General features: G+C 42.7%; 2 protein-coding genes across 2 annotated transcripts; one reads left to right on the top strand and one right to left on the bottom strand.

Annotated features, from left to right (window-relative positions):
• Nucleotides 1–1,932: 1,932 nt before the first annotated feature.
• DNALI1 (dynein axonemal light intermediate chain 1) lies at nt 1,933–9,664 on the bottom strand. The gene is made up of 6 exons (XM_075908896.2): nt 9,170–9,664; nt 8,537–8,676; nt 7,315–7,484; nt 5,762–5,940; nt 5,203–5,367; nt 1,933–2,292 (listed from the first exon to the last, which is right to left on the bottom strand). Exons 1-6 carry the CDS (start codon nt 9,248–9,250, stop codon nt 2,257–2,259), a joined length of 771 nt encoding a protein of 256 aa, XP_075765011.1. The 5' UTR covers nt 9,251–9,664; the 3' UTR covers nt 1,933–2,256.
• A 36-nt stretch (nt 9,665–9,700) lies between these two features.
• Nucleotides 9,701–18,473, top strand: SNIP1 (Smad nuclear interacting protein 1). Its single transcript, XM_075908892.2, has 4 exons — nt 9,701–9,992; nt 10,598–10,700; nt 13,029–13,618; nt 14,814–18,473. Exons 1-4 carry the CDS (start codon nt 9,817–9,819, stop codon nt 15,073–15,075), a joined length of 1,131 nt encoding a protein of 376 aa, XP_075765007.1. The 5' UTR covers nt 9,701–9,816; the 3' UTR covers nt 15,076–18,473.

Here is an 18,473-nt window from a genome sequence, read left to right as displayed (position 1 = left end):
GGCGCAAACTTTTTGGCCCCAGGGCCAAATCTGGATAGAGCAATTGCATGGTGGGATATGAATGTAGGACTGGAATAAGGGGTTCAGAGTGTAAGAGTGGGTTCAGGGCTGGTGTGTGAGCTCCAGCTAGGTAGTGCTTACCTTGGGTGGCTCCCAGTCTGCAGCCTAGGGCTAAGGCAGGCTCTCCCCTGCATTGGTCCTATGTCGCTCCACGAAGCAGTCTTCATGTCCAGCAGCAGTTTCTAGGGGGAGGGGCAGGCAGCTTGGTGCACTGTACTCACCAACAGGACCCGCCCTACAGCTTCCCTTGGCTCCTCATTCCTGTCCAATGGGAGCAGTCAGGATGGCATCTGCTCATTAAGGCAGTGCACAGAGACCTTTGCCCCCACCCCCTTCCAGGGGCTGCAATGAAGTGCTGGTTGCTTCTAAGAGTTGCACAGGCCTAGGCAGTGGGGGAACCTGCCTTACCACGATTGTGCTGCCAGACTATAACACTGAAGATCAGATTAAAAGCCTTGACAGGCTGCTGTTTGACCACCCCTATTGTACAGGGGACTGCCCTGGTGGGCTGAGAGTCTCGTATGAATTGGGGTACTGATGCTGTGGAAGATCAATTTATAGAATTGCTGCTTACTGCAAACGGCTCCTTGCTGGCTGTTTCTCCTCATATACAGGTTGCATGTACTGAAGGTGCTGCTAATAGTTTCTAAGGCAGACATGCCATTGCAGTAGGCACTGAGATGAGAACACCCCCTTGGCTAAAAGGCTGGGGATTACAGTATGAAAAATAAGAAGGTGTAGGTGTTCTAGCTGAAGGGAAGTGAGGACACCTAGGTTATGTCTACACTCGCAGCCTCTTGTGCAAGTATGGCCATTCTTGCGCAAGAATCCACAGAGCGTCTGCACTGCCTGCTCGCTCTTGCACAAGGAAATTTACAGTACGGCATGGTAAGAGAGGGCTTCTTGCACAAGAGCTACGCTCTTTTTTTAACAGGTGTAAGCCCTCTTGCTCAAGAGGGCAGTGTGGACGCTTGGCAGGGATTTCTTGTGCAAGAAAGCCCTATGGCTAAAATTGCTGTCGGCGCTTTCTTGTGCAAGAGAGTGTCCACACTGCCATGGGCGCTCTTGCGCAAAAGCACAGCTCGCACATGGCAGTGTGGACATTTTCTTGCACAAGACTTCTTGCACAAGAACTCTTGTGCAAGATGTTCTTGTGCAAGAAGCTGCCAGTGTACACATAGCCCAAGTGACCCAACATTTGCTTGGATGGATAATGAGGTAACTATGCATAGTAATGAATGGTAAACCATAAAGATAACATATTGCTGGAACCAAGATGGGGTCTCGTGCAAAAAATGCACCAAAGACTATTCACAATGAAGGGCAAATCTTGTCCTCTAACTAAAACTGACACTTTAAATTGGCACAGTACTCCATGAACTGCCTGTTGAACACTGGAATCAAAGGTAACGGATTCCATTTTGTCCTGTTTTACAAATTCATACTCCAGGGTAGGTACAGTTGATGTATGCTAGGACTCAGCAGAAAGTGAAGTGTATCACAGAAGTGTACTGAAAATAGAGATGTGGGATTCATTTCACAGTAGCAATGAAGGTGCTGGGCCAGACAAGTGAATGTGAGGAAAGGCAGGAAGCCAAGCAGAAAGGATAATGATGTTAAAGCATGCTTGAAAGAGCTATTCCTTCCCCCACACAGCTCGGAAGACCAGAAAGCAGGCTGGCCCCTTACTGTTCATATCCAGTATTATTGGCAGCTGTATAGCTTAACAGAAAGTTTAGGAATGTGGACCTGCTCCCAGCCCAGAAACAAGATATTCATTCAGCTAAAATGCATGTATTTGAACAGTACCCTCCATTTGATATTAGTCCCATGCTTTGTGTACAACATTTAACAGATCAGTAAAAGCAGAGGTGCTAATGTAAAAAAGTTTATTAAAAATAGTATGACCTTAACAGTGATAGGTTAGAGAATCACAGGCAAATCCCAGACATGTTCAGCATACAAAGAGCTGGATGCTGAAAAGTGACTGAAAATGAGGTCACAGTAATTAGCAAAGGATTTTGATCTATTAGAATAAGAAAGGAGAGAAGGAATGCAATTCAAATATTTCTAGTTACTTTTAAATGTGGAAATCAGAATCACTTTATGAAGGAGACAGACCTGGGTCAGTAACTACAACCGCCTTGCTCAGAGAAAGATTTCATGAGTTCTTCCTGCAGGGCCCCACAAGGAAATCTACTTCTTTGGTGCAATGATGCCTTCAAGTTGAGCCTGAAAGACAAATAACTCATTAAGCCAGACTAAACTCAAACTAAACTCCACTCCCCATTGCTAAAAGGGGACAGTTATCCATTATTTTGAGAGCGAGGGTACTAGAAAGTTATTAGAATATTCCAAGGGAACCTGGCCAGATTCACCAGTGATTTTATTCTTTACCCCATGTTGCATAAATTAGTGTTTCATTCTAGGTACAGACGTGTTGCATTATGAAAAGAAAACTCAAAGCTGACCTTGGTTCTACACAGTGAAAGACACATTTTATAATGTAAAGTATTGAAAAGGAAATTTGAAAAAGTGGTTTGTTCTCCGACTTCAGGCTGTAATATGCTTGCTAAATTAAACATTTGGCTCTTGGGCTTTGGAATGCGAGCTCTGACTCAGAGACAAAAGTATCTGGAAACTGCAAATTTTTCAGTCACTGAGAAAACTTGACGCCCAAGTCCTGGATAAAGGAACTTTGCTACTAATGCACAGAGAGCTTGTACTGTATGAAACTTCCAGAACTTACATCAAAAAAATAAGTGGCAGCAATTGTAAGTGCACAGCTCTTCATAAATGCTTCTGGCTTAGGAAAGGAACATGGATTCGGTAGCAACAGATCTTTGGCCTAATGGCTACCTCTGGCCTAAGACACTGCCTGCTGGTCTGACCTTGTCAGATTATCTGATATGAAGTCTAGAGTGTTGATGTGATAAAGTCAGAGATAAGGAAAGTAACTCTAAATGTTAATAAAGAGATTGAGATCTGGCCAGGAAGGTTCTGGGTTGTTTTAATAGACATTTTTACCACAAGCATGAGGTAACTTTTCAACAGCAACTGAAATGTTATCCTGGGATCAGCTAACACAAACCCTGCTTTCATCAAATTAAATATTTTTGGCTTGGAGAACCATCTTAATTGCCAAAGCCAGGGTGCTTTGTTTTAGAATGAGAGTTCTTCCCTGTCTCAGAAAGAACTGCCATGATCCACACATATCAACCAGCCAAGGACAGCCATGGGAAGAGTTATTTTGACACATTCTGGCTCCAGGAGAGAGCACTAGCAGACAAATGGAGAACTACTACTACTTACAATACAGTAGTTAATGCTTTAATCTGAACCAAGCAAATGCTTCCTGCCTCAAGAACCCAGTTAGTAATGCATCCCTGACATTTACTATCCGTAATTCTGGTGTACAACATAGGGGAGAGACGAACTCGATTGCACTGAGGATTATGATCCCAATGCATTGAACGTGTTAGGAAAAGATTGAAAGTTCACAGACTCAGCCTATGTGACTCAAGTTTCTTCCAATTACTTGGGCGGCCAGTGGAAACACACTTTTTTTTACATTTGTAACAAAAGCTCCTATTCAAAAGCTCTTCAACCAAATCTCAGAGTTGCTTCTGACGCAAAATCAAGGTCTGAAGGTCAGCAGAGGATAGGGGGTAAGTAGTTATTGTGGTGGTCTATGTCAGACAGCACAGCTAGAATATGCTACAGCAAAGTTTACCAACTGTTTACATGAGGTCAGATAGGTGGCACTCCTGTGACATAAGCCAGAGGCCAAGAAAAAAGGAGGAGGAAACCACTTTTCTCTCCTCTCCTCCAGCCCCCACTACAAAGGTGAGACCAAACAAGAAGTCAGTAGGATCCATTTTGAAGATATAAGGCATAGACTAATATAAATGAATTTTTGTGCTTTTATACATTATCTCCCCAAAGCTAGGAAAGTTTATTGTGTGTGTCTTTATAGAAGGGGTTGCTCCTGATAGTCTGCATTGTTTATACACTGAAGGAAAAAGGTGAAATGATATGTTTTAATTTTTTTTATCTATCAAAGTCCCTTCTGAAGTAGTTTCTAACTTCAGGTACACTGCTTACCTCTCACTCCACTCCAGCAGTAAATGAGTATTTTACAACCTACCCCTTCATTGATGGATGAAATCCAATTACTATTACTCAAGTAAAACCCCAGACATGGATAGGGATGTGAATGACTAGTCGACTATCCGAAAACCAAACGCTTATCGCATAGTAAACACACTAGTCGACTAGTCACTTCCCTCTATCAGAAAGACAGCAAGTGGGGTGGGGGGGAAGAGGGTGCTTCAAAGCAGCAACACCATGTGGCGCCTGGGGCCAGAAATGCTGTGTGCAGTCTAAGAAATGCCGTGTGCTACACTTCAAAGGCGGAGGCGCCAGCATCAACTAATCAAATAGTTGATGCAAATTGCAGTGACTATTCAATTAGCCAATTAATCAAAATTTTACATCCCTAGACATGGATGGGAGAAATGCCCTCATTACACTGAAGCCCAAAGGAGTTTTGTCCCTTACTACAATAGTTCATTTTAAACTGCCCCTTGTCATAAAGGATAGGATTCTAGTATTTTTTGGCCAACAGCAAAAGAATAATTATGTGTTCCTTGTCTGCCTTATTTGGAGCATCCCGTTTTGTACGAATGAGGCTTTAAAAATAAAACACTTTCTCAGATTTTTTGTATCTTCTGCTGACAGCCAACTGTTCTAGAGTCGGGTCGACACAAAAAGTCAGTCCTTAAGCATCAGTCAGGTTTAAAACATTTTAAAAGTCCCCTAAATTCTGAAATCTAAAGTGCCTCAGTGCCTAGGAAACAACTGCAATTATGCATTCAATAACTGATCAGTGAACCAATATTAAAAGCTTTGGGGCCATTTGAACTACCTGTCCATTATGCATTCTATAGAGCTGCAGAGAGCTTTAAAAATTTGGAGAACGTGAAACATTACTGCAAATTAGCAAGGAACACAAACACATATGGCCTTTTCATTAAGAGAATAGCAATTAAAAGGAAAATTCATTTTCACGTTTCACTATTTACAAAGCAAATATTTCAGTTTTTTCCTACTAAGGCACTGCAGTCAGAGTTCTTTACTAACCTTCAATTGCTGATTAGTGCGCTTCAAGAACTGCACCTCTTCACCATGTTTCTTCTCCTCTACCTGCCGCCTTTCACTTTCACGTTTTTCAACAGCTTCACATTTAGCTTTCTGCTCATTGACTTGTCTTTCCAACTCTCGCTTTTCATCTTCTAATTCTAGAATCTTATAAAGAACATAGGTATGTCTGGTAGTCATTGTTATGTTTTTAAATACAATTAAAATATAAGATATAAATTTTACTATCTTTGAAGAAAAAAATGATAATCGACAATTTGTCCATTAAAGCAGCCTCAGGAAATCAGCAAGATGTGTTTTGATCTTTACTGCCACCCAGTGGAACTAGAAAACTTTTTTAAAAAGGTAAACAATATTTTGAAGCAGTTTATTGATCAAATCAGAAAATAGTGAAGGTTTTGTTTGTTGATTTTGTTTGCAAAAGAAATTGTCAGAGTGCTCTAATAATGTGAGAAAATCCCAATGAGCCAGGATGAGGAAGATGAGAAGCACATTTTTGAGCCAGATCATAGGTACACTATGAGTTTACAGCCTCACTTACTCTCTTTTCCATGTCAGATTTGCCCTGTTCAGCCTGTAATGCCTTCCTCATACCAAAGGCAACACTACTTTCATACAGTGTCTGATAAGCAGCGATGGTCATTCGGATTTCATCTCTGACTCGAAGCAGCAATAGTCCCCGCTCTGCACAGTTAATTGTAACCTCACGGATAAGTTCATCTTTAAATAAAAAAGTGTAACAGTAAACAGAGAGAGAGAACGTTTACACGGGTTTCAAGACAAACATTTTGACATGGGTCAGTGTGCTTGGCAACGTAATTATGGCCATGACATTTGTGGTGTTCAAGACAAGGTAGTGTAGACCTGAAGTTTCCTATGGCTAATGAATAACAAATTAATTATATTAATATATCTCTCTGACCCAGTGGCTGGTTTCCTCCTCCAGTCTCCAGGGTTGGTCTGTGACAGCAAGAAGAGTAACAAGGTGTAACCAAGATATTTAATTTATTTAACATGACAATCTAATTATTAGAGCATGAACTAAGTGTGGTTGAATGAATTTTTCCCTCCCATGCAAATATGCAACCCCAGCTTTCTATTCAATGCCCTGTTGCCACAGTGACACCTCCTCGGCATCAGCTTGTATATAGACATTTTTAAAAATATACTGTTCTGTAGACAAGCTAAAATTAAGAGGAAATACGCATGTGGCAACCATGCTTCATCTATATATGGTGGTGAGAGATGCAAGAGGGCTAATACAATATTTTTAGTAACAATGAAAGCTTTCCCACATGCACTTCCTTCTGCCAGTCTGTCTCAGCCCTGCACTGTAGGGGACTCATTAAAACCAAAAGAGGAAAATGCGTGTCCATTCTGACTGAGGGTTCTTTACTGAGACTTCATAAAGTAGCCTTCTTATGTTAATTCTGATGTGGATCTCTGCACCAAGAAATGAACTGAAATCAATAGGTCAGACAGACAGACATGGGATGGTAATGACCATAGTTCCTGCTAAGGTGTGCGCCTGTGTGGCCATGCACACAAAATTCTTCCCTCATCCCCCTCCTCTGGAGAGCTTCACAGCAGCACTCACACAGCAGGTGGCTGCTCCTGTGGGTGGGGCCGGCTGAGATGACATGGTGAGGGAGCCACTGGGGCAGAGGGCTGGGACCTGGCAGCTGGGGCCAGGAACAGGACCTGCCGCATGGGGAGAGGGCTGTCTGCGCCAGCAACTGGGAATACGATATGCTACATGGCGGGGGGAGGGGCGGGTTTCTGCTCTGAAGGTTGGGAACATGTGTGTTAATAACTTGGGTGCCATAGTGGCACACATCCAAACCAGCGCACATGACCTCAGTATTGGTGCACAAGCCAAAATTCACTCTGCTCATGGTTGGAAAATCTTAGTGAGAACACTAGTAACGACTCTTATTCCTTCCTGACCAAGGTGGACAAGAATCCATACACGTTAGATAGAAGTCTCCACTTCCCATTCCCCATGTCCTGAGCTATTCAGAAACTTCTAGTATTATAGTATCCTTCAAACAAGCCTTTTGCTATAGCATCTTGGACCTAGATGTATTCACTGACCAAAGCATTGTGAGTAGAGTTCCCTGCGGACAGGACAAATCCCAGTTTCTCGAGCCTGCCTTTGCTGTAATTTGAGATCCAGCTCTTCCTGCAGATGAACTACATCCATTCGGGTACTGGGAGTGGTGGACACCTGCTGAATCCATAACTGGTTGTCTTCCACCCATTCTCTGCATCACAAAAGCAGCACAGACTAAATCAGCATATGCTTGAGCACTCATTTCCACCACAAACTGAAGGAATCCCATATTTTGTACACAAAAGCATGCAATGCAAGCATGTTCTCCTGCTTCCATTGTCAGTAGAATCGAGAGATCAAGTCAGCACAGATTCTGTTGAATGTCCTGATCCCTAAACAAATGCTAACTTTACATCCTTCATTACCCCTACTGAACTGGTATTTCAACAACAGAGGAATTTGATAGCATTTTACATAGCAAGTAAAGAACTTTTAACTACAGGATACTTAGATAACAGTAAACATAGCTAACTGTTCAGAATGGCAGTGTTCAGATATCCAGGCATGCTACATGGGCATCAAGCAAGACACAAGACTTAAAAAGGCTTAGGGACTGCTGTTTTGTGGCTGATTCAGATTACTACATGCAGTAACAGCAGAAAACATTTCTAGATTATATTACTTTTGAAACGGATGTATAATTAATCAAGGCCACTCACTACCTCATAGGTATTGAGGAAATTAGAAAACATATTATGTAACTACCACTAATCAGTCAGCACCAACTATTAGATGAGCCACATGCACTGACGGGAACAAATATTTTATTTAGCTAGAAATCCATCTCCCAATCTCTCCCCAACGCTATTTTGTGACAGTCACTGAGGGCAGGTCTACACTACAAGGGACAGGTCAATCTAAACTACTCAATTTGAGTTACATTAGCAGCATAGCTCAAATTGACGTTTAGATCTACTTACCATAGGGTCCACAGTGTGGGGAGTCAACTCAAAAGTCTCCCATTGACTCCCCTTATTCATCTTGTTCTGCTAGAGTACCGGAGTCAACAGGAGAGTGATCAACAGTCAATATAGTGAATCTTTACTAGTGATGGATCGATGACTACCGTGTGGCTCCACCTTATAGTGACATGCCCTGACTCCTAACATTCAGAGCCCCTCACTGCCTGCCCCCAACCTTAAAATTTCACACTGATGACTTCTCCTGGGACCATGGTGAAAGGGTGCAAGAGCAGTTTCTTGCCTTGGTGGCAGGATTGCATTTAAGATTTCTTCTGCCTGTTTTGTTGGATCTACAGCTGTAGGAGTAGTCTTGGGTTTTGGAGGAGGCGGCACAGGTCCAGTTGACACTGGCTGCTGAGGACTCACTTTCAAAGGACGCGCCTGCAAACAAGAAACATACCAGGGCTATAAAGGCACGGCACATGTTTCAGCCAGGGTGCGTGGGGAAACCACACAGGCTCCCCATGCCCTCATCTCATGCAATTCCCTCTCCAACAGAATAACCCCTAGATTTCCCAGTTTAGGTCTCTCACATGCTCCATCACTTAAATTTCTCCCGGCCCCCCCCATAATCCCTCTTTCCCCATGAGCCCCCAGTTCAACCCGCCCCCCACCTCCAGCCCACCCTGCCCCCCCCGCTCATCCTTCTCCGCCCTCCACATAACACCAGCTCAATCCTGTCCCCGTGTACCGCTTCCCCATGCACCCCCACCCCCCCCCCCCCTCCCCCCCCCCCCCTCCCCATGCACCCCCACCCCCTCCCCCCTCCCCATGCACCCCCCCCCCTCCCGCACCCCCCCCCCACCCCACGCACCCCCATCAACCAGCCGCCCGATGCCCTCCCAGCTCGCTCGCCCCCCGGCAGCCCCTTTACCTTCGGGGAGCGCTTCTCCGGGTTGCGGCTCACCAGCACCGGGGTCTCGTAGCGGAGCAGCGAGTCCGCCGGGGGGATCATGGCGGCTCCGTGGCTCGCTCTCTCCCCGCAAGCCGTGTACCGTCACCATGGCAACAACGGGGCCGCGTTCCGCCGTGTCACGTCGTCACGAGGCGCCCCCGCCCGCCAGCGCTCGACCCAGGCTGCGAGAAAAGTGGACCGCGCACGCGCCGTGCCGGCTGTGGCGAGGAAAACGGGTCCAGCTGCGCATGCGTAGAGTGTAAAAAGCGAACTCAGGGCTGGCGAGGCCGGGCCACTCCCTCAGCCCAGCCAAGGCTGAGAGGAGCCAGATCGGCTGAGGAAGGCGCCGCGCGCCCAAGGCCACCTCACACAGCGCGTTGGTTTCCACAACGCCCGGGTTATTCACGCGAGGCCTCCCACGTCACCTGCTTCCCCCCCCCCGCGCACACCCCTCAGGCCTGCCTGGCACGAGTGCTTCCGGGGCGCCGGGCACAGATGCCCCGGAAGCGGAAGTACTAGGCTTCTCGCTTACTCTTTGTGAGCGGAAGGGCCTTGCGCAGCCGCCGCTTTTCCGCTTGCCGGGGACGTGCGGCCGCAGCCCGGCTCGTGGGGTCCCGGCGGTAGCCATGGAGGAGGCCGAGCCCGAGCGACGGCGGCGGAAGCGGCGGCGACAGGAGCAGGAAGACGGGGGGGAGAAGCGGAGCCCCCGGCGCTCCCGCTCCGCCCGGGGTAGCCAGTCCCCGCCTGCCGAGCGGAAGCAGGGCCCGGCCCGGCCGCATCAAGCAGCCCAAGGCCGCAGCAGGTATCAGCCGCCTGCGCTCACCCCGCTATGGCGGGAGTGGAGAGCCTCGCTCGCTGTCTCGTGCGGTCCTTGCGGCTCCGCTGGACGCTGTGTGGGAGACTCAGGGCGCGCGGGGGAGAGCCCCCCCTTCCCCGGCCCCCCTCGGAGATTCCCCACTCCCGCTCAAAGGTTTCTCCCAGCGTTTCCTTCTCCTCCCCCACTTCTTCCCTTCAGACCGGTTGGTGTCCACCGCCCCCAGATACATAGAGCGGGGCAATGGCCCAATTGTTTTTCCTTCCGTGTGTAGGACAACATTTTGTGTGCATCGGAGCGTGTGCAGATGTGCACTGCTACATTGTGGGTAGCTGTGGGCCCTCTGCCAATCAGCTGGGTGGTATTTGAATCCTCTGTGCTGCAGCCCAAGCTCACAGCTTAAAGGGAACACTGCAACTGGGAGACCCTTCCCCACCACCTCATCCTTCTATGATACAATACAGGACAGTAGTAGTTACAGATTAAGGTTAAATTGTCAGGTGTGTTTTGCACAAGCCTTTTCCTTTCCTTTCTTCCTTGGGGCAAGAGTGGGTTGTGGACCCAAAACATGATTTTTTTTTGAATATTTAAAGGTCACCAGCAAAAAGAAAGAACAAGTCATCTGCTAAAAGAGGCAAGTCTCCAAGAAGTAAAAGAAGTAAAAGCCCTCATCATATTGTAGTCAAAGTAAAACAGGTAATTTGCTGGATATTAAGCACTAATGTCCTAGCACTGAAAATTATGCTATATGACTGAGGCATGACTTGAAATCAGTGGGCATCTGTTGAAACCAGTTGTCTGTCTGCTTAGAATAACGTGGGAACGCGATCTAAATAGGATGGTATGACTAATTTATCACTTGATTACCCTATTTTTTTATTATTTGATTATTTTTATCGTTTATTATAATTTGGACATTTAGGAACTTCCACCAACGGAGTGCTGTGCACACTACTAAGGCCAGAAAAAGTTCTGTCACTCAAGGGGATGGCATTTTTTTCCACACCAGTTATACTGTAGACTATGGATGTTAGTATGTAGCCATTTCCACAAATAACCAAGTTAATCCTGACAACTACACTTGTGCACACACCCCTTTTCTGCCTCTGTATCAGAGGCAGAGAGGGGGGAAGGTGGGAGCTGGTGCCTGGGGATCCACCTGCCCTCCTCACCCCTGCTGCTTCCCACAGCGGCTGGTATGCAGGCAGAGAGAGAGACAGGTGTGTAAACATGTAACCACTAAGAAATCTAGTGGTTACACATTTACACAAATAAACATTAGTTAACATCCCTAGTGTAGACATGACCTAAATCATAAAATTGAGTTATTGTTGGGGATTATTGTCCCAACTTGAGTGTTGAAGAACACTATACAACAGTGTTACTCATGCACAGGGCTCGCCAAGCGGCGGTGAGCCCTGCTCGCCAGCCGCGCGGTTCTGCGAGCTGCGGATGCGCAGATCTCATGGTGCTGGCTGTGCCAGCTTGTAATCTACTCACTGGGGGTGAGTAGATTACATGATTTGTCGAGACCTGCTCATGCATGTAGTCCGTGATACCTTTCTTGGTGAAATTGTGCAAACAAAGATGTTGGGAAGTGAGATGAAACCGTGAGAGTAACCTTTTACAAAGTGGGTTCCATAATGGAATGTCTAGAAAACAGTGGCTATTGAGTTCAGCTACATAGTAAGATTTTATGCATGTGTTGAAACATGCAGAAGACTGAATAACCAAAATACACTATAATTTCTGTGCTCGGGGTGTTTCTAATTCAGCAACACCCATAATATGATATGGACCCTGGCAGGTGGAGGCAGAAATAGCTCTGTTGTACCCCCTCCTTCCCAGCTAGGGGAAACAGCAGTACAGGGATGCATTCTGCTGAAGGCTTTTTCCTGTTGCTCCCATGGGAGTGCCAGGTAACAACCCTGCTCCCATCTTCCGCATTCTTTCCTTGAGCTGACAAAATCTTTAATCCAGCAAAACCTGTTTCCTAGGGTTGCCATATTAAAGTGGTTTGAGTGTAGATTGAACCTCTAAAATCCTCATCAACAATCTTGGTTCGACCAGACCACAGATATTGCTGGACCAAAGAGTCCCAGCGGCTGGAAGCAAGAGGCCAGCCAGGGTCAGGAGCTCAGTTCTGGCCAGGGCCAGCCGCAGTAGGGCCAATGTGGCTGGGAATGCAACTCTAGCTGGGACTGACAGCACTGGGGCCAGCATGGTGGGAAACAGCCTAACAGCCAGGGCTGACACCCAGTAGAAGGGCCGAAGTGGAGCTGACAGTGGGGAGGGGAGCCTTGATCTCCCCTGGTCTGGCAAACTCTCTGGTTCAGGACCACTCAGATGCCTGAGGGTGTGGACCAAGGAGGTCAAACCTGTATTAGGAAAATTTATTCTAAACATTGGTCTGTAATATCAGCAGTAGTTTAGAAACTTGGTTTAAGATGGTATTTTTCCATGTAAGGAAATGACCAAATTGTTAAGAGCATAGCAAATATTTTAATTTAATTTTTAGATTTTAAACTTTCCTGGCCAACAGTTATTTTTCTGTCTGTACAGAACCCAGCATAATCCTCAGTGGGGAGTTCAGGGTTCTACCCTAATATCAGTGGTAATATATAATTTAAAATAAGCCAAGCACTAGTAAATTATATGTAAGCCAAGAACCTTTGCTTTTTAAAAGAAAGTAACTGAAAACTGATTCTACTTATGTTTATTTTACAAAATGTGTTCATGGTCACACATTCCATGAACAGTCAGTCATCTCATCAACTCCTAATTCAGTGCAAGGATTGCAGATCTGTGTTCTGTTCTGGAGTGAATTTCTACTGTAATTCGGAGACCTAAACATGGGTCTTAGCAGGCAAATGAGGAAATTGTTTTCATCCACTTTTTAAAAACTTGTATACTTCATGATTGAGTTTTTCTATAGGCTTGTATTAAATTGAAATTTTAAAGACTTCAAAAACAATTTTCATCTTTAATTCTAAATAGATCACTAAGAATGTTTCTTTGTTACAGGAGCGAGATGACCATTCCCGGAGAGGACACGAGGAACAACAGCACAGAGATCAGTCAGAGCAAGAACATAGACGAGAGAGAAATGGTGACAGAGAGAGACACAGAGATCATTCCAAGAGAAGAAAAAATCTTCATGAAAGGCCAGGAGGTCGAGGCCATGAGAGAGAAAGGGATGCCCAAAATCTCCGTGAGCAGCAAGTGGAGAGGGAGTTTTATAATGAGAGAAGACGTGAACATCGCCAGAAGAATGAAGCAAGCAGCGGTGATGAGACTCTGGACCTTGGTAAACCTGATGATGAAAATAAAGTTAAAGATCCAACAAATAAAGAGAAACCAAGTTTTGAGCTGTCTGGTGCTCTCCTAGAGGATTCAAACACCTTCCGCGGTGTTGTGATTAAATACAGTGAGCCCCCAGAAGCTCGGATTCCAAAGAAACGATGGCGTCTCTACCCTTTTAAGAATGATGAGGTTCTCCCAGTCATGTACATTCACAGACAAAGCGCTTACCTGCTAGGTAGGCACCGAAGAATTGCAGATATTCCTATTGACCACCCATCTTGCTCCAAACAGCATGCTGTGTTTCAGTATCGGTAAGTATTATTCACTGTTCCTGCCTAGGAAATAGGGATGCAGCATGTATAACCACTAGGATTTTTAACAGTTAAATTTTTAACAGATTTTTTTTTTAATCATCCCTACTAGGAAACTGGATTGTAGAGGAGTGAAAGGCAGGTTGAGTGCTCAAGAGTCTCTGCAAATCATTAAATCTATAAACATGTCTTCTATTACATAAAATATGGCTAATTCTGAAACAGCTGCATATCATTTTAGCAGTAATCAAAATTACCTTTGATTCCTCACATCTAACTATAAGAAGCTTTTAATTAAGGCAAAGAATATAGCGGTAGCAAAAATAGAATTACATATGTACGAACTGGAGTAACATTTGTGGTGATGTAATATAGATTAAAAAAGTGAAAAGGAACACAGAGTGCCAGCTTTTCTTTGAAGCAGCAGGGATTGCCAACTGCTGGAGGCAGAGTTGTTGATGGAAACAATTAACAATTTGTATATTACTGCAGGCAACCCTTCCCATCCCCTGCACTTACGACCTAATTGGTTCCTGGAGAACCGTCGTAAGTCAAGCCGTTGTAGGTCGAACCCTTATTTTCCATAGGCACAATGTTATAAATGGCGGTTCTGTTCCTGGAAATCCATTTCATGCCCAAAAAATACCAACATTGACAACAGAAATGCAGAAAAACTAAACTAAATAGTTCAAATAATGCACAAAAATAACTAAAAAGTGAAGACCAATGTGGTGGAGACACGTATAGTTCAAGCAGCAGCTGCAGACTGGCAAATCTGACCTTGTGCGTTTCCTGTTGTGGGATAACGTGTGGCGTCTGCATCGTACACTGTTGCAAATGCAAGCTGTGGATGTAAATTGTGAGGTTTTAGGAGCTATCTTGCATGAAAAAAAGGTCATAAATGTGAGGGGTCATAAGTCAGGCAGTCATAAGTCGGTTGCCTGTAATCTTCATCTTTTTAATGTTTAAAACATGGCACAGGCTTTCATTTAACTTCCTCTTGTTTATATGGAAGGAATTTTTTAGGCACGCTAAATACCTGGTATCTTTTCAGAGACTTAACTTTCTGTATTTAACAATATTTTGCAAATTGAGAATTTACTCTGAAAGATCCATCATGCTTTTTATTAACAGCATAAAGTGGCTAGTTATACTTCTTTCATTCTGGTTTAGAAGTTGTTTTTGTTTTCACCAGGCTTGTAGAGTACACCCGTGCTGATGGTACAGTTGGCCGCAGAGTCAAGCCTTACATCATTGACCTTGGCTCTGGCAATGGTACTTTCCTAAATAACCAACGGATTGAACCTCAACGTTACTATGAATTGAAAGAAAAGGATGTGCTGAAGTTTGGGTTCAGCAGCAGGGAATATGTCCTTCTCCATGAATCTTCAGATACATCTGAGGTGGACAAGAAATCGGAGGAGGAGGAGGAGGAAGAGGAAGTATCTGACAGTTAACAGATCAGAAAAAGACTTCCAAGATCATCTTTCCAGTAGAACTTGAATCTGGATGTGAACATTGGAGCATCATAGCACTGATGCCTCTTATTGCCTTAAAATCTTTCCTCTGTTGCTGATCAGTTCTCACTGCAGCTTATTTTGGGAAACTTCTGACATACTCATCTCTTTTGTAATTTTGAAACTCATGAGAAAATAGTTTTTGCTTTAAGAGGATTCTCCATAATAAATAAGGGGTAAAAAAGCACCTGAAAGTGAGAGTTCCAATGCGAACTATTCATCAGACATAAAAATAAATATGTAAGGTTGTACATAAAGCACATAGAATAAAATAGACTTTTTTAAAATAAACTGTTTGTGCAAATTTTGTCAACAATCCTTTGAAATTGCTCCTTTATTCTTAATTAGAATCTTAGTTTTAGTGAACGTGAAGTTTTGTAGCATCCAGTTATTTGATGTGATTTGCTGAATTGTACACATACAGCAAATCTCACTAAGCAGAGGAATTGACCAGGTTTGCGTCATTTAAAAAGGCAGATATACTGCAAAACATTTTTTATTCCTATGATTTTGGTGGCCAATTTGCATTGAAATATTTTTCAGGAAAGAACATTTCACCAGAATACACTACCTATATTAAAAAAAACCAAGGTATTTTGAAATTAAAGGAAATGCTTCATGGAACTTAGTTTATGATAGCGTGGCTTGCTGTTGTTGAAGGTTGTGTGCACACACTGTGTTGCAAATTTTTGCTCAAATTTCCTCTGGATACTGGTTTTTGTCCATATTTGAAGATAGTTTTTTTTTTTTATTCCTTTGACACCATCTTACTCATGATGCCATTGAAAAGAGCGATATCAAGCGTGTTAACCATAATTTGCACTATTTTTTAATTTTACTGTGTGAAAAATGTATACTGTCATATCTGGCATACTTTCACCTGCATGTCACAGAAAACAGTCAATACTTTGTAATTATGTAAAGTTTGTTTCAGAGAAACATTTTCAAAACATGGAACTTTAGATTTGCATAAATTCAAACATCTTTCTCCTGAGTTTTATCTTGCGTTTTAAGAAATTTAACTTATTTCACTTTGATCACAAATGTGAGGGAAAATTAGTAATCTATGGGCACGTCTTCATGTATTATGTGTATATACTTCTGTGTATATACATAAGTTGTATATTATACACACAAATGCAAGTATATTGTGTAAATACGGGGTATAAATGCAGGTTTTCAAGCAGTAGGCATAAGAAGAATGTGCTATGGATAGCAGACTTTCCTATAAATGTACTCGGGTTTTTAAATAAATAATTTGTAAATTTAGCCCTAGCTGCCTTTTAGGTGTAATGTTTTTCTAGTGTCCAATTTGGTTTTGCTTTATATTCTTGGAAATAAATTCTATATAATATATATTTTTAGTAAAAACCCATACATATGGGGGAAATTATAATTGTGAAGACATAAATTGTTGAGAATGCTGTAATACATTCAGCAATGAAAGGCCAAGATAGGTGAAACATAAATGCTAATTCTAGAATTGTAGTAGATAATTAATTACATTTTTATACTATATTACTACTTTATTTTTTCCCACAAACAGTACCAGTCATAGGATGAAATCCCTCATCTACAAAATGTGGTTTCTTGGCCGAGTGGCACATCTGAATGGGAACTTTTGAAGGTTATGTTGTGTGTTTGCTATAAAAATCAGAGTGGTCACCATATAACACACACCAGCACTGAGTGTGTTTCTCACAGAGCTGAGCATTCGCTCACTTCTGGCTGAATCCAAATCATTCTTATTTCTGGTGTCTGTGTGCCACCTGTCCTGTTGCAAATTTATTTTGTAATCTGCATATAGCCTTTAGGTACTGAAGTCACCAAAGACTCCCAGCTATGTGACTTTTATTTTCTACTCTGGCAAATTCATTGTACATTCTTAAATGCAGTGAGATTGTTTTGAGAGGGGTGCATGCGACTCAGATCAAAACTGTGTGGGCATTTGCAGTTTCTGGGCAATGCCTGAAACCCTTGTATGGCTGAACAGTATAACCAAGTTTAGTGTGGGTGATTTCCAGTTTTGCTAGGTGGGTATCTTCTGGAATGTGGACATGTATCCATTTAATGTGTACTGAGATTACCAAACATGTTATATATGACCTAGAATTTGATCAATATTATGAAAGATGGGGTAGTATGTCCTAAATATTTACTTTTTTTAAAAAAAAATGGATTATTTAAAAAAACTAAATTAGGCAAAACTAGCTCAACAAGTTTAACCTAGTTAGGCAAAACAATATGTAAGGCCTAATAAAGTGCAATACTACTTTTTAATAAATATGACAATACCCCATTAGAATGGATCTTCCTTCCACAAAGATAAAGATTCATAGCTGTGATTGTAAAGGGGAGATTAAAAAACAAATAGAACACTTTCTCAGATTTGTTCACTATTTGTACACTTCCTAAATGTTGCTGATTCTTGACCTTTTTGAACCGCCTGAAGCAAATCCTCAGATCGGAAGTCATGCTCATTCATGAGTCTGAAAATGATAAAAATGTCTAATAAAATTCCTAAATAGTGTACTGTGATAATTTATGAATTACCCATTTCAGATTTGATTATACTGTGTACATGTACACAATTTTTTTTGTTTTGTTTTGCTATACTGCATCAGGTTTTTTTATACTAACCAAACAGGTTTCTTGTGATAGAATCCAACAACTGAAGTACACCAACATGGACTGGTGGTGAAAACCAAAGAAAACCCCCTTTCTAAATACAGCATCTTAAATTATATGCAAGTAATTTCTTGCTGCTTTTTTTAAATTTCCTGTAAGGACTCCTTGTATCAGGCCATAAGAATCTACAGATATACATGTGTGTAAATTTAGAATTATTAATATTATGCTACTGATGCACTTAAGTGTTTGCAGGATTGGGCCTAAACATTTTCCTATTTGGACAATGTAAGATTTTCTTTTCATCCTCTAGCCTGTGTTAGCTGGAAACTTATTTGTCCCAATATCACATTGCATTGGTGGTTATTGTTGGTGATGGAAGTATTAGTTCAAATTTTCCTTAAAATTATTTTAAAGCCCATATCTCTTAAAAAATCTTCAGATCATTCACACTAGCTGCCATTTGTTCAGCATCAGAGAGGTTTACATTTTGTAACCTCTTTCTATTTGGAACTGAGTTTTACCTATGGAAAAACTGTTGTAGTACGTTATGTGGAAATGTCTCAGTTGTATCTCTTTTGAATGGTTGCCTACACATTGTTATAAATGGCACAGTATTTACCATGCAGTATGTTCAAAAATGTTAAGTTTGCATTGTCAAATGTGTAAAATCAATTTTAAATTAAAATTCTAGAATTTCTTCAAACCTG

Source organism: Pelodiscus sinensis, chromosome 26 (genome assembly GCF_052426305.1).
Source record: "Pelodiscus sinensis isolate ZL-2025 chromosome 26, ASM5242630v1, whole genome shotgun sequence".
Classification (NCBI taxonomy): domain Eukaryota; kingdom Metazoa; phylum Chordata; order Testudines; family Trionychidae; genus Pelodiscus; species Pelodiscus sinensis.
Note: the sequence above shows the minus strand (reverse complement) of the source record. Positions and strands in the feature narration are given on the sequence as shown.